The sequence below is a fragment of the Syngnathoides biaculeatus genome, chromosome 20 (assembly GCF_019802595.1).
Source record: "Syngnathoides biaculeatus isolate LvHL_M chromosome 20, ASM1980259v1, whole genome shotgun sequence".
Classification (NCBI taxonomy): Eukaryota; Metazoa; Chordata; class Actinopteri; order Syngnathiformes; family Syngnathidae; genus Syngnathoides; species Syngnathoides biaculeatus.
In genome coordinates this window covers 9,785,643-9,799,299 of record NC_084659.1, presented here as the reverse complement: position 1 = coordinate 9,799,299, position 13,657 = coordinate 9,785,643, and the positions used below count along the sequence as shown (strand labels likewise).

At 43.8% G+C, this 13,657-nt stretch overlaps 1 protein-coding gene across 5 annotated transcripts in view; it reads left to right on the top strand.

Moving 5' to 3' along the window:
• Positions 1-815: 815 nt before the first annotated feature.
• The window catches only part of sbf1 (SET binding factor 1), a 50,408-nt gene continuing 37,566 nt past the window's right edge, over positions 816-13,657 (top strand). For all 5 annotated transcript variants that reach the window (XM_061807355.1, XM_061807354.1, XM_061807352.1 and 2 more), the window contains exon 1: positions 816-1,058. In XM_061807355.1, coding sequence (XP_061663339.1) covers positions 1,004-1,058 — 55 coding nt within the window. In that variant the 5' untranslated portion in view covers positions 816-1,003. The remainder of the gene's footprint in view (positions 1,059-13,657) is intronic.

Below are 13,657 nucleotides of genomic sequence, written 5' to 3'. Positions count from 1 at the left end.
GTAAGGAAAACGTATCAAGAAAGCAATTTGTCATGCTCGGGTATGATTTAACTCGAGGGTGATAAGGACTTTGGGTCGCGGGGTCATAGCGAAGGAAGTGTTGGAATTCTCCTGAACGTGCGGCGGCGTCGACAGCCAAGGACAAGCCATACGGATGCGGACCATCAGGACTTCCTCTCGTCCCATCGGAACGTTATCCGCTGATCTCCAGTGACGCGACTATTGGGTCAAGGGGCTCCTATCCGACATGACTTTGCACAATTGAGGTTTTATCGTTAAATGTTTGTGTTTTGTTCTCTGCACCTTTGGCGCCATGTGTAGCAAAGATCTGGCTGGTGACTATGTTGAAGTGAGTTGAGAAGCTTCATTTCGACAAAACCAGTGCTTTCCTGCAGTCTTATGGCATCTTAAGGAAAATCAAAACTGTTTTTGGGAGGGGTGAGGGTCATCAATTGTGCTGGGATTGTCGCTAAACCAATTGCTCCAGTTTGAGAATGTGGCTCGCTTGAGACAGGGCCTCAATCTCAAAACAGGATAATTTGAGTAAGATGTTAAAAAAAAAAAAAAAAAACTGTTAAAAGATGTAGTACATGGTAACTCATTCCGTCACTTGCATGAGACCGGGCTGTCAAACAAAGACAAAATCAGGTGTGTAAATTCCTGTAATTTTCATTCCTTGGGATATTGCAATTGAAGCGAGCCAGATAGTTTTATACTCTTAACAGTTTTTAAAAATACATAAATAACAAACGATATTTTGTCTTCTCAATGAATTGTAAACGTTCACAACGAAAGCGGGCCCCTCCCTGGAAGTCTCGAGTGCGCAGACTCGCCGCTTTCGGCTGTCAGGGAAGGCAGACTGACAGTATGGCGGCGGGGTACAGCTGGAAGGATGCTACCGTTGCCCGCGATGCGTCCGTCGCCGGCAGGACGTGAATGGACTATTGACGGCGCCCGGAGACGAGCATTAAGCGCGAGAGGCCCGTCGCCGTGAACGGCCGCCATGGCCAGGCTCGCCGACTACTTTGTGGTGGTCGGTTACGACCTCGACAAGCGAGGTGGGTGCTGCTGTTAGCCGCCTAGCATCGGCGGCCTATTATTAGCTTGTGGGCGACAGTAGGCGGGGATGGGCCGGCTCGCCAGTCGCACCTCCCCGGCTCCGGTTTCTGTCGGCCGGCCTCTCGCGTCAACTTTACACCGAGGACTCGCTGTGCTACGCGGGATTAGTGTGCTTAGTTCCTCGCCAACCTGACAGTTTGTGTTCGGCCTTTTTGGCACCGGCACGTTTAGAATTCCCCACTTAGCCCTCTGGTTGTGAGCTACTAATACAGATGTAACGTCAAGGTGTCTTCCAGTGTTTACAGTAAACTTAAAGGAGGAGCTAATGGTCGCCGTGGGCTGTCTGATGGTTCGGCTGCTTCCCAAAAACACATTTAATCACTTGTTTTGATGCATTTCGTATCGTGCCAACGTGTTGCATTCCGTGTTAATTGAGCTGTCAGTGTTTCGATGGCCGGGCTCCGTGCACCCGGTCCCCCTAGAAACTGCTCAAAGCTCCACAGATTTGTGCAAACTGCAAATCGATTGCATACCCTTGGCTCAGTGGCTGATTGTTGTGTGTTTTTATGTGGATTAACCCAGATGGATTTGCCCCCCCCCCCCCCCCACCTCAGCTTCCCTCCCTTGCGTTGTTGGGGACCTTGTTTGGACCGTTATCTGGCCACCCCCCCCACCCCCCCCCCACACACACACACACAACCCCACCACTTCACCCTGAGCCCTGGCCTAGATCCGTGCAGCATAATGATTCGTTTAATCATGAAATATTCAGCCCGCCTATCCACCGGAAGCGTGCAGCTCTGCAACGTGGTACACTCCAGCCCGCCCATGATTTATTCACAGTAGGCAAATTGGAAGCTCTGAGCTAAAAGCTGCCTGTCTGTCATCTCGGCACACTTTTTTTTTCTTTTTCGCAAGCCCGTATGGACTTTTTTAGAATCTTGCATTTTTAGCCGTCAAGTTCGCTTCAGTGCAGGATGTCATTACGTGGACAATGCGGACACTGCAGAAACTCCCCTTCCTGTCGAACGGAGCCCGAGTTCCAACTCCCAACATCGAAGCAGGGACTTGAAATCATCTGGAAGCTAAACAACGCTAGGAGATTTCAATAAATCACGAGAGACCGAGTCTTGGGAAGCCAAAACGCGTTCGGTGCTGCGATGACCGATGATTGATTTCGGTGGAAAACACAGGCGGTCGAGGCTCCTTGTGCGGTTGATGGCGGACGGAGAAAGCGAGGCGGTAAACACCTCAAGATGCCGCAGAGAAACATCCAGATGACAGTGGTCAAAGTTAACTGCTGATTAGAACTGAATTAGTCTACCATATGTGTATTAAAATGAGTCAAAAAAGTGCAATTAAATGGCTAATAGGAAAGTAATAATTGGTATTTTCACAACTTTTAATCCAAAGTAAATATCTGTATCCACTTGAACGACATCAGTGCCTCATTAATTTAACAAAGCGTATATAACAATGCCGTTTTTCCTCGAAAAATTCACGTGTGACGTCCGCATGAGTAAATAAACGCCACACGCCATGTAGTTTTTTAGTTGCAGCCATCTCTGGGAACTCGTTGCCTCAGCTATTCTTTCTGTGAAGTCGAACCGTCGACATACCAAACGAATTGCCTTGAAAATCTGAACACGAGTAGACAACCGGTACTTTCTGCAGTTGAGTAACTACTGCCCTTCCGCCCAGGCCACTACATGAGTAAACATGGTAGATAAAATGTCTTTAATTTAATGAGGGAGACCCATCCATCCGTTTTCTTTGCCACTTATCCTCACAAGGATCGCGGGGAGTGCTGGAGCCTATCCCAGCGGTGAACCGGCAGGAGGCGGGGTAGACCCTGAACTGGTCGCCAGCCAATCGCAGGCACGTCGAGACAAACAGTCACACTCACAAGCACACCTACGGGCAATTTAGAGTGTCCAATTAACGTTGCATGTTTTTGGGATGTGGGAGGAAACCGGAGTGCCCGGAGAAAATGCAAACTCCACAAAGGTGGGGCCGGGATTGAACCCGGGTCCTCAGAACTGTGAGGCCAACGGTTTACCAGGTGACCAACCGTGCCGCCCAGTGCTTACATATTGATATAAAATGATTTCAAATTTAGTAAAATCAATGTCAAAGAATGATAAATGAATACACTATGATTGTACTAACAGAAATGGATGCAGTATGATCTATTTAAATATAAAAATGTGAAATATGAGGACCGGGACAGATTGTAAAAATGAATGATGTACTCTATACTATTAATGCAACCAATGGACATTTATTCAGCGGTTTCATATTCTAAGAAAATGTATTTGTTAACAAACGCTGAATGTTCATTTTTATACTTGATTTGATTTTCTCTCATCTCCAATATGCGTGTAAATAGCAACAAACCTGGAATGAACCAGTCCTCGATTGTAAGAATACCAGGAATTCCACATTTCCGCTGGAGTCTAAATATTTCATACATCCTGCCTGTCTCTGCGTGTGTGTGTGTGTGCGCGATTGTGTGCGTCCTTCGGCGAGAGGAATGTTTTGCAGGCCGGGGGCGGTGACAGGTAGGCTCACGTCACCGCCGCTGACGTGACCGACCCTCGCCCTGCGTGCATTTTATCGGGCGGATCTCGTTATCGAGCCGAGATGGTGCCGGCGCGGAAGCCGCTGTCCCGTCGCTGCCGGGGCGTGGTTCTCATAGCGAAGGGGGTCTCTCGAGAAAATGCAGAACGTGTCATTGTGTTTTGACAGCGGAGGCCGCCGAGCCTCCAGCCAATCGCTTGTTCGGGCCCAAACCCAAACAGGAAATGGGGAGTGAACCTTGGAGAAAAAAAAAATGTACATTCGTTTGCTAGAAATATGTTTGCATCTAGCTAACATGCAGACATCTGCATACAGTATATTAAATACATTATAGATATTTGGCAAAGTCTGGTCATGGTGTCACATATTTCACTCAGTAATTCAGTTTTACCAGCAGTTCCATATTATTTGTTGCATTAGTTTAGCTGATTTAAAAAAAAAAAATCCTTCTCCAGATTTACATCTTTTACCTACACATTTTGAATATTTTTTTTCAACCATGTATGAATGAAAAGGCTGTGATATACAACTTAATGGGTGGGGGGGCGCAATATTCGAGAACAGGAATGTCAAACTCATTTTTCTCGGGGGCCACATTGTAGTTATGGTTTCCCTCAGAGGGCCGTTACGACTGTGAAACAAAAATATTGAATCGTCAATATCAACTATTAACATAACACAACAACACAATATCAATTTATTAACTAGTTTTGGAATCGGAAATCAGGGGTAATAGTATTTTTTTTCAACTATTCATGTTTGGTAACACAAAAATGCTTGTATTATCTCAACTTTACCATTTATGATACACGACAATTTGAAATTTTGGTCCCGGTTTTTACAAGAATCACGGAAATTGAAATTTTTTTAGTTTAGCTCCGCGGGCCACATAAAATCGTGCGGCGGGCCGATCTGGCCCCCGGGCCTTGAGTTTGACACGTGTTCTAGAACTTAATACGAGGAGATATGGAGGCACTTGAAATTGTAGCAGGTGTGTGCTGACTCCCAATTAACATGATCGTGAATTTGATTTGTTAATTCTGAACAGTTTGACGAGGGGTTTGCACACTTATCGCAGTCGTTTTTTTACTTCACTTTTTAATTAATTTATTTTTTTTCAGATAAGTTGCACGGTCCATTTTGAAATTGAGATGTGGCCCGTGAACACACAACTTTTCCTACCCATGATCTCGATCGTTCAATATAATCCCGCACAATATGAATGAATTGAATTTGAGATTTGAGTACGCTTTTCCACAGTCTGTATCCCACGACTAATGCAACCTCCGAAAGCTGAATATTGTCTGGTTAAATGCATCCGCCCATTCTGTGAACCATGAAAAAGAAAAAAAAAAATGAAATACACGACAATGTTCGTGGTAAAAGTGGGACTATATGAATTATACAATATATCACAAATCATGTTCCATTTGAAAGATGTAATGTTAAATTAACCTTGACAACAATGAATATACTCAAGCACCTAACATTTTTCCTCCATTTTGATGGATTTGATGACAGGGACGTAAGCATTACCTCTCTTTGTTGGTTTTGATACGGTGTCCCGACTCACCGTCTTGCACCGCTGTCTTTTTTTAGGTTTTGTTTTTCCCCCGAATCACAGTGAAGGAGTACAATTTGGATTCAGATTGGGCTCTTTGTTGTATTATTGATGGGTTACAGTGAACCTGCAGCACAGTCACTAATTTAGGCCATGCTCACGACGGCGTGAAATAAGCAAAAAGATCAGCATGGGGCGAATTCTCAGGGGAGGAAACACTCCTCGCTGTTTTAGCGCGGTGAAAAGCCATCTTTTTTTCCTGCAATTTACTCAGCGATTTGCCCACCTTTGGAAGACAGATGCAGAATACAGGGAACATGTCAAGTATCACACTTCTCCCATCCTGTTGCGTTGAAAGCAATTGTCAATGGCGAACGTTTCCCATCCATTTTTGTTGCAGGCAGTTGCTAATCACTAAGATATTCCGTGTCACATCGTGAAAGCGCAGACTGTAGTGGCAAATCCCCGCTGTGATGGGTTTTGTGTGAAAATCACATCTTCTTGTCACGGCTCTGATTAAGGATGAAATGGTTAACGATAAATGATGATCACATTTCAAACAGTCTTTTTCTTTTTGATGTTGTCATTATCATTAATGCCGCGTTTAGCCTCCTTCCATGTAAACAGCCAGTTGTGCTCTATTTTGTGTTTATTTGTCCCGCGTGATTTGCTTTTTCATCCTTTTCCTGTTTACATTCTTGTCATAGTTGTCGTTAATACTGCATTTAGCATCTCTCAAAGTTAACAGCCAGTTGTGCTCTATTTTGTGTTTGTTCGCCTTCATTCACCTGTTAGTCTTCCTGTTGTCGTTTTTCTCCATCCATCCGTTATCTACCGATCTTCCGGGTTGGGTCGCGGGGGAAGTAGCTTCAGCCGGGGTACCCAGACTTCCCTTTCCCCAGCCACTTCTTCCAGCTCTTCCGGAGGGATCCCGAGGCGTTCCCAAGCCAGCCGAGAGACTGGGTCGTCCTCGGGGTCTCTTTCCGGTGGTACGTGCCCGGAACACCTCACCAGGGAGGTGTCCGTGAGACATCCTAATCAGATGCCCGAGCCACCTCATCTGGCTTCTCTCAATGCGAAGGAGTAGCGGCTCGACACTGACCCCCTCCCGGATGGCCGAGTTTCTCACCCTACCCCTAAGGGAGAGCCCGGACACCCTGCGGAGGAAACTCATTTCGGCCGCTTGTATCCAGGATCTTGTCCTTTCGGTCACGACCCACAGCTCATGCACATAGGTGAGGGTAGGAACATCGATTGACTGGTCAATTGAGAGCTTTGCCTGTCGACCATAACGGACCCATGCAAAGTCCGCATCACTGCAGACGCTGAACCGATCCGTCTGTCGATCTCCCTCTCCATTCCTCCCTCACTCGTGAACAAGACCCCAAGATACTTGAACTCCTCCACTTGGGGAAGGATCTCATCCCCGACCTGGAGACGGCACGGCACCCTTTTCCGACAGAGGACCGTAGTCTCGGATTTGCAGGTGCTGATTCTCACCCCAGCCACTCCAGATCATGGCTTGATGAGGCCACCAGAACCACATCAAGCTGTTCTTTTATTTTTATTTTTAATTTCTTTGAGCAATGTTGCGACAATCCCGTTAACTGCTCATTTTGGCCACTATAGTCGTGCTTTTAAATCTTAATACTGTTTCATCCGGAGCGTAGACGCCACAATTGTGCGGGATCTGAGTGTAAAAAGAGGCTTCTGATGCCGCCAACAGTGCCTGCCTGTGGGCAGCCACTTCCTCCCGTGCCTCCAGAGCAGGGCTGCAGCCTTTCAGCCCTCCTGAAATAACCCCCACAATCTGCCTTTCATGGGGGGGACAAGAGGGACTGTGGTACACTCGACGCTTGTGTGCGTTGGCTGCTCACCCGTCAGCTACTCGAATGGCTTTGTGTTTGGTCGGTTACTGTGGTAACGTTAACCCCACTTTGGGCTGCGGGTTTGCAATGGATGCTCGGTGCATACTGACCAGTAAGGCCTCGATACTTCTGCAATATATTTATGATGTATGATATTTGTTTACTTTTTCTTCACCTTGCTCTGCAAAGTTCTAAGCCTGTTTTGTGATTTGAAATAAAAATCTGCTGGAAAACAAGACAATGAACATAAGAAAAACAAAATGAAGAATAAAGCACGCCATCGCAGTCGCAAATCTGCACAGTCGAGCACAAAAAATCAAGCGCGTAAAATTTGTTACGAGTAGAAATACATAGGTATTGAAAGACGTCGCTTATTTTGTGTAAGTCTTGACCGATGTTCCCGCTAAGTTGTGCTACTGCGCAACTGCGCACATGTCGCACACTCTCAGCTCACATGAAAACCGATCGAGCACGGTGAACCACAGCCTGACGTCTTTTTTTTTAATTTTTTTTTTAAACATGGAAGCACTGTGTCTATAACAACGAGCTGCTGCTCAGGCTACTTTTACTTCCTAATTTACTTGACACCGCCCCCTTCCGCTCTTAAAGAGGTACATTCATAATTACAAACAGAACACACACCCGGAACTTTATATATCTGCGGCCATGACTGACCACACGCGTACATTTTTCAAATGTGAGTGACTGAATAAAGAATAAGCTACTTCAAGAAATCTTGATGAGTAAATTTGTACCTTTACGTAGAATTTTAATTCATTCCCGGACCACGTTCTTTAATCACAATACTTGTATTTCAAATATTTCTCCCATTAAAATCAGCGAAATTCCATTAATCCAGATCCACAAAAAACACCAGCAATAATTAAATTATAGTAACAATAAGATGATTAAATAGAATGTAGAGAATGAAATAGTTTCTGCATTGTGATTTCAAGCATTAATTCACTGGGAATTGTGCAATTTAGTGTCTGTACTTTGGTTACCAGGGTGACTGGATAATGCATACCGACAAACTACACGCAGATTTGATTATGAAATACAGAAGAATACCGTCACACACGATCAAGAACATATGCCTGGGGTGATTATTATATTGTCTGTGTGTCTGCGCTGCACTGTTTGTGTTCTAAGTTGTTTGAATGTTCAATAGTACTGCAATATCGATGTTAGTCATGTTCTATAGCGTCTCACATTTAGTTTTAGCATTTCGCTAGCTGACTTGACACGTAAGGCAAATTTATGTGGCGTGGTTGAGTGCAGAACTTGTAATTCTTTTTGTTTTAATTTGGCAGCAGACCTTAACCGTGAGTCGCATAATTCAATCCAGTGCTGCCACTATTTTGACAAATAGGAGACACTCTGAAGTTTTTGTATCATGATTATAAACAGTACATGGTGTGTGTGCTGTAAAGTGATGTCTCTGTGTCACATGAATTAAATATTTTTGCCAGGGGGGGGGGGTATAAAAATTTGCAACATTGCACGTGGTACATGTCGTTGTTACATGTGGGAACCTTCCATTATCTCTGTCCATTACATCAGCTCGTGTCTTCTGTTCAAAGCTTGTTTTTCATGAGGTGGACGAAGGCCCTCGGGCCCCAACGCTTGCCCTCATTTCTGCAACGCAGATGCGGAGGACAGGGGGCTGCTGTGTTTTTTTCTGGGGACTAGGCGACGTAAATGCACGCTAGTTCCTCCCACGTCGTCTTTGCGCATGTACCCGCGGCCTGGAGACAGCCGCTGTTACCAGACACGCATTGCGTTTATTATAAGAAAATGTTATGTTGGAGCATGTGCGGGTGTCTGGCTAAGAAAACACGATGTGACCCCCTGAAGTGAGGGGAATTCTCTAAGCACCAGCCAACATTTTCCTGGTGGTACTAAACCTGTAGCCGCTAGTGGTGGACGTACCCCACTTTGAACTGAAGTAACAGTCCAAGCAAAACCTGTTAAAAATCAGTAGACCCACGGAGTTAAAACACCAGGACAATGCAAGGAGTCTTCTCTGTCTTTGATTTGTTTCGCTTTTTGCTTTTAATCTTATAAAACCCGAGACGCTCGTAAAAGCACTGCCAACAAGCACTTTAAAAAATTGTGACTTGGACCGATTGATCGGGATTTTTGGGGGGAGGATTTCCGGACTGCTTTACCTTTTATTTTCAGTCAGTTTTCTAGTTGAACCATTCAGTTTCCCTAGTTGTTATTTTTTACGTTTTATTTTGAACCTTTTTTTTGTTGTCAGTGCCCAACAGAATGCTAAAGTTGGTGCTTTGCATTCCGTCTGTCTTTTCATACATCATAATATACGTTACTAAATTAATGCCTATAGGCCATTAGTTATGGATTCTTTAGGACTGAAGATGTTTTGTGCTCCAAAGTATTGAGGAGCATAAAAATACTTTAAAACATAGGGTGTACTTTTATGCCCATGGGGTGTTGTTGGGGATGCCCCCCCCCTTTTGTTTATGGCTTCCCTGGAATGTAAAGAATTTCTTCAACTCCTCCTCAGACAAAGGCTGAGTCAGTACTCCTCTGGTTAAGTCTTTTGGCACTCAAGGGTCGTTCGTGTCCGCAAGGGATGAATGTGGCACGTCCAAGGCGGTTTTTGATTTGAAGATAGCGAGTGGGGTTGTCAGGGTATGTTCTGGCCAACCTTATGGTTTTGGTTAAAGAAGACAGCCCCTCCTATTCGTTTGAGTCCACCCAGTGCTGGGATGAACTGGGGAGTCAGCGTAGAGGCATGCAGTAAAACCAAAACGCCTGGTGAAAAAGTTTGTGCAGTTTTGTGAGGCAACCCTGCATTCTTTATCGTGTTACGGAGGTCTTGAACAGTGACATTTTCCTCCAAATTATGGTCGAAGCATTCCCGTTGCACACAAGCTTTTGGCTTTTTTGTAGTTCTCTCCAAATAAACTACAGTTAAGTTTTGATTCAAAACCTTGATCCCATTCAATCAGAGACACGTTTTCTCAATTTTTGTTAATAATTTAGCTGATAGGTTTTCCACTACAATGAGTGTGACTCATTCTTACTGTTTTTAGTCTCATGACTACAGTTCACATGTTTAGTCATGGGATTTATTTACTTATCTGACGGAACGTTATAGAGTCCCCTTTCCTCGAAACAGCCCCACAGATTTTTTTAGAAGTCATTCAGTTATACAAGCATGTTTGGATTATTTAAAGTCAATGGAAATATGATCAGAATGTGATGTAAATGTGGTTGGTGTCCTTTGCAGACCTGGGTTATTAAAGCTAGTTGGTACTGGAATCTGTCATGTAGGGTTGTCCCCAGTGTTTCAAGATTTTTTTATGTGGTTGTGTTTTCCAATCTCTGATTACATTTTTTTTTTTTTTCTCAAGGAGCGGGTTCAATTGAAGCCAACACTTCCTGTTGTTCAATTTAAATAACTATTATCTAAATCATTCCCTGCTATCCATCAGGGAACACTAAAATGTCCTCCATCAGAAGGGAAGGACGCTCACAGAGAGCCACGCTCATGTTATTAATAATCAGGCGCTGGTAGCGCTCACTGATGTCTGTTTTGATCAAATTCTATATTTGCAAATCCTTAAATCAACTATGCTGCGAAAGTATGTAGCCCTTACTGTCTCTGCTTCTATCCTTTTCTTTCCTGTTTTATGTCTTGGTCGATCCGGTAGAGGTGGAGGGCTCGTTTTGTAGGAAAGACGTGCTGAAGTGGTTTTTCCGTCTGTCTTCTCAGTCATTTTGTCATGCATATCTGATGGTGCCAAGGAGTGAGGTTTATCACAGTTGCAGCACTGCTTGCCATCATCACCCATTAGCAAAAGAGCCTGATCAAGTGGCATAAGGGTGTTGATTTTGTTCAACCAGGATCCCCTCGACTTCACGTTTGCGTGAATTGCGACAACCTCAAACAACCCTAGTGTTCTTTTTTCTTATGCTTTCAGAATGAAACTGCAATTACTGAGCAAAACTAACCATAACTGTTTGATGAGGAATGTTGTATGGTTCATGGGAGAAGTCTTTCTGTGTATATTTATTTGGCATGCAGTGGTAGCTTACCACAGTTTTTTTTTAATCTGAAGTACAAGTAGGAGTACTTGACAGTATCTAGTGATGATAATTAATCATACCATTGTATCTTACAATTGTGATGAACATGTTTAACTAAATATAGTTTAAAAACAAACGTTTGAGCTATATTCAAGTATAACATTTTGTAGCGTTACATTACTTACTAAGTCTTGTAATATGTGGATGCAATGATTCTTCTGCTTGTTAATGACCAAAAAAGAGAGTTTGTCTCTCTTTACTCAACATGCAACGCCGGAGTTTTGTAACTGGAGTGTCACATTAGCACGAAGCGGAGTGGGAGGCGATGCTTGAAACTCAGTTCTTGCTGTAACGGCTTATGGAGCAGTATTGTCACATTGAAGCATCCCTGATATTCATGTTTATTCTATTTCGCAATGTCTTTGATCGAACAAGGGGAAATAGGATAGAAGTTTCAGCTGTTCAGAACTCCTCTTTTAAATCCAGTGTCGTATTTGGCAGTACAAGGCTGCTGGTTGGTGTTGCTTTTGGATGGATGTAGCTCAGCTTCCCAGAGCTGATGCCATATTGTTCTTCTTTAGACTGCATGATTGCATCCAAGCAGTGCACATTTGCTTTCAGTTAGGCTTTCCACCCCATTTTGTACACGTTCAGATGCCTGGACACATTCAACATTCAAAACTCAAAAGGGTCACCATGGAAACTGCCTATTGTAACGTCACTGTGGTTTTGAAGCTCTTGAAACCAGAAGTTGCGGTATGGGTTCAGACGCAGTCAAGTCACACACATTCCACAGAATGAGCTACAAAGTCCTTTCGACAAACTACAATTGCTCAGTGATCACACGACCAGTCCCTGTCCTGTGTCAGAGTTTGTCTGCTATTAGTCATCTGTTTGTGAAATCATGTGGGCTCTGATTTACGCACACTCCAGCTGTCTTGCCACTTCCCAGACACGTATTCTATTGAGTTGCCTCACCACCCAGTTGAATGATGATGACAAATTTTGCTCGATCTTGGTGATTTCAAAGACTTCAGCCGTCGAGGAAAGGCACTTCCAAAAACATGCCCACTGATCGCTGAACTGAATACTGTGATTGTGCCTTGTCTTCACGCTGGGAAAACTCTGGTTTTCCATGGACAAAAAGAGCAAACACAGTTTTCAATTCATGAAAATTAGTGTGCTGCAGTGTCTAGACCAGTTGCAGCCAATCAATTTAACCAAACGGGTTGCGTGACAAACTGCGACAGTTGTGGCAAGTCGTTTGGCGGAGTTCTATTCTGCTTAATATGAACTTTGTTTCTTAATAAAAGGATATTGTCATCGGTATTGATGTTACAGTTGATCATAATGTAAAACTACAAAACATGCAAGCATTATTGAATTTTGTTTTAATAGTGTAGTTGCTTGATTTAGTCATTTTAGTTAGTCATCAGACCTGCATTTTCTCTTAAAGTATTAATGTCTGTGTAATTGAGGCCATAATTTAGTCGTCCAGTCAAGATTTTGAGGTGGAACGATCAAAATTGAATATAACTTTTAAAAGTTGAGCTCCATTCCCCCCAAAGAAACCAATGGAGGTTGTAAAACCTCGCAGGGTTTGCAGCCATAGTGCATGAATGGCTATGCTACTTCTAAGTATTTGTGGGACTTCCCAAAAACTATAGTTGGTTTCTGCTAAGGCTCGGACTCACCCTTTTAAACCCAAAGTTGTTATTCGTGTTGACAGTCACAAATGACTTCTGAATCATAATGAAATTGAATTTCCGTGCAGCCCCTCGACGATCAGATGTCTCCTTCTGCAGAGATCTTTGTCTCAGTGAAGGGCAACAGCTGTTCACATCAATGATTCATGATCAATTTCAAGAACAAACTACTAACTATGCACATGAGTGTGGTTGAAGCGGCAGCAGCAACCACCTAGCTTCTCAAATGCCGTTTCCACCTGGCCGCATGGCTGCACGGTTGGTCCTGCTAGTAGCATATGCTTGGCTCACAGAGTTTACAAGTCCAAATACACAAAGATCTATACAGTGAAACTATGGATTAATCATTAAATCTGGTATTGATCCTTTGATCGCTCTGTCATTACTTGGACAATTATGGCAGTTCAAGAGCTATTGTATCCCTCATGGGGACTTCCTGCATTTTCAGCAGCTATTTAACTTTGACGATCATGCCATTTTTTTCTGTCCCTGTACATCCTGACCGGAAGTTCACATGCCACTGATGAACGAATGCAAAATTGATGTGCATAGAGCCCATTGGGGACTGTTAGCCTGCAGTTTTCTGGCATGTCAGCTCATTGCCTTGCTGGCGAGCTGCCACTCTGTCTGGGCCATTAATGGGAAGCACCGTGGCTCTTGTTTACTCGCAGATTTTGCGTTTTTAATATAGTTTTGCCCTTTGCGAATTAGGTGCCGTTTATTGAAACACTGTAGTCCCTCTTTCAAGAAGTGTTCTACATATAGATTGATGGCAAAATGAGATTTCAGGGTGTGTGAAAACTTGGGAGTTTCACCAAACCACG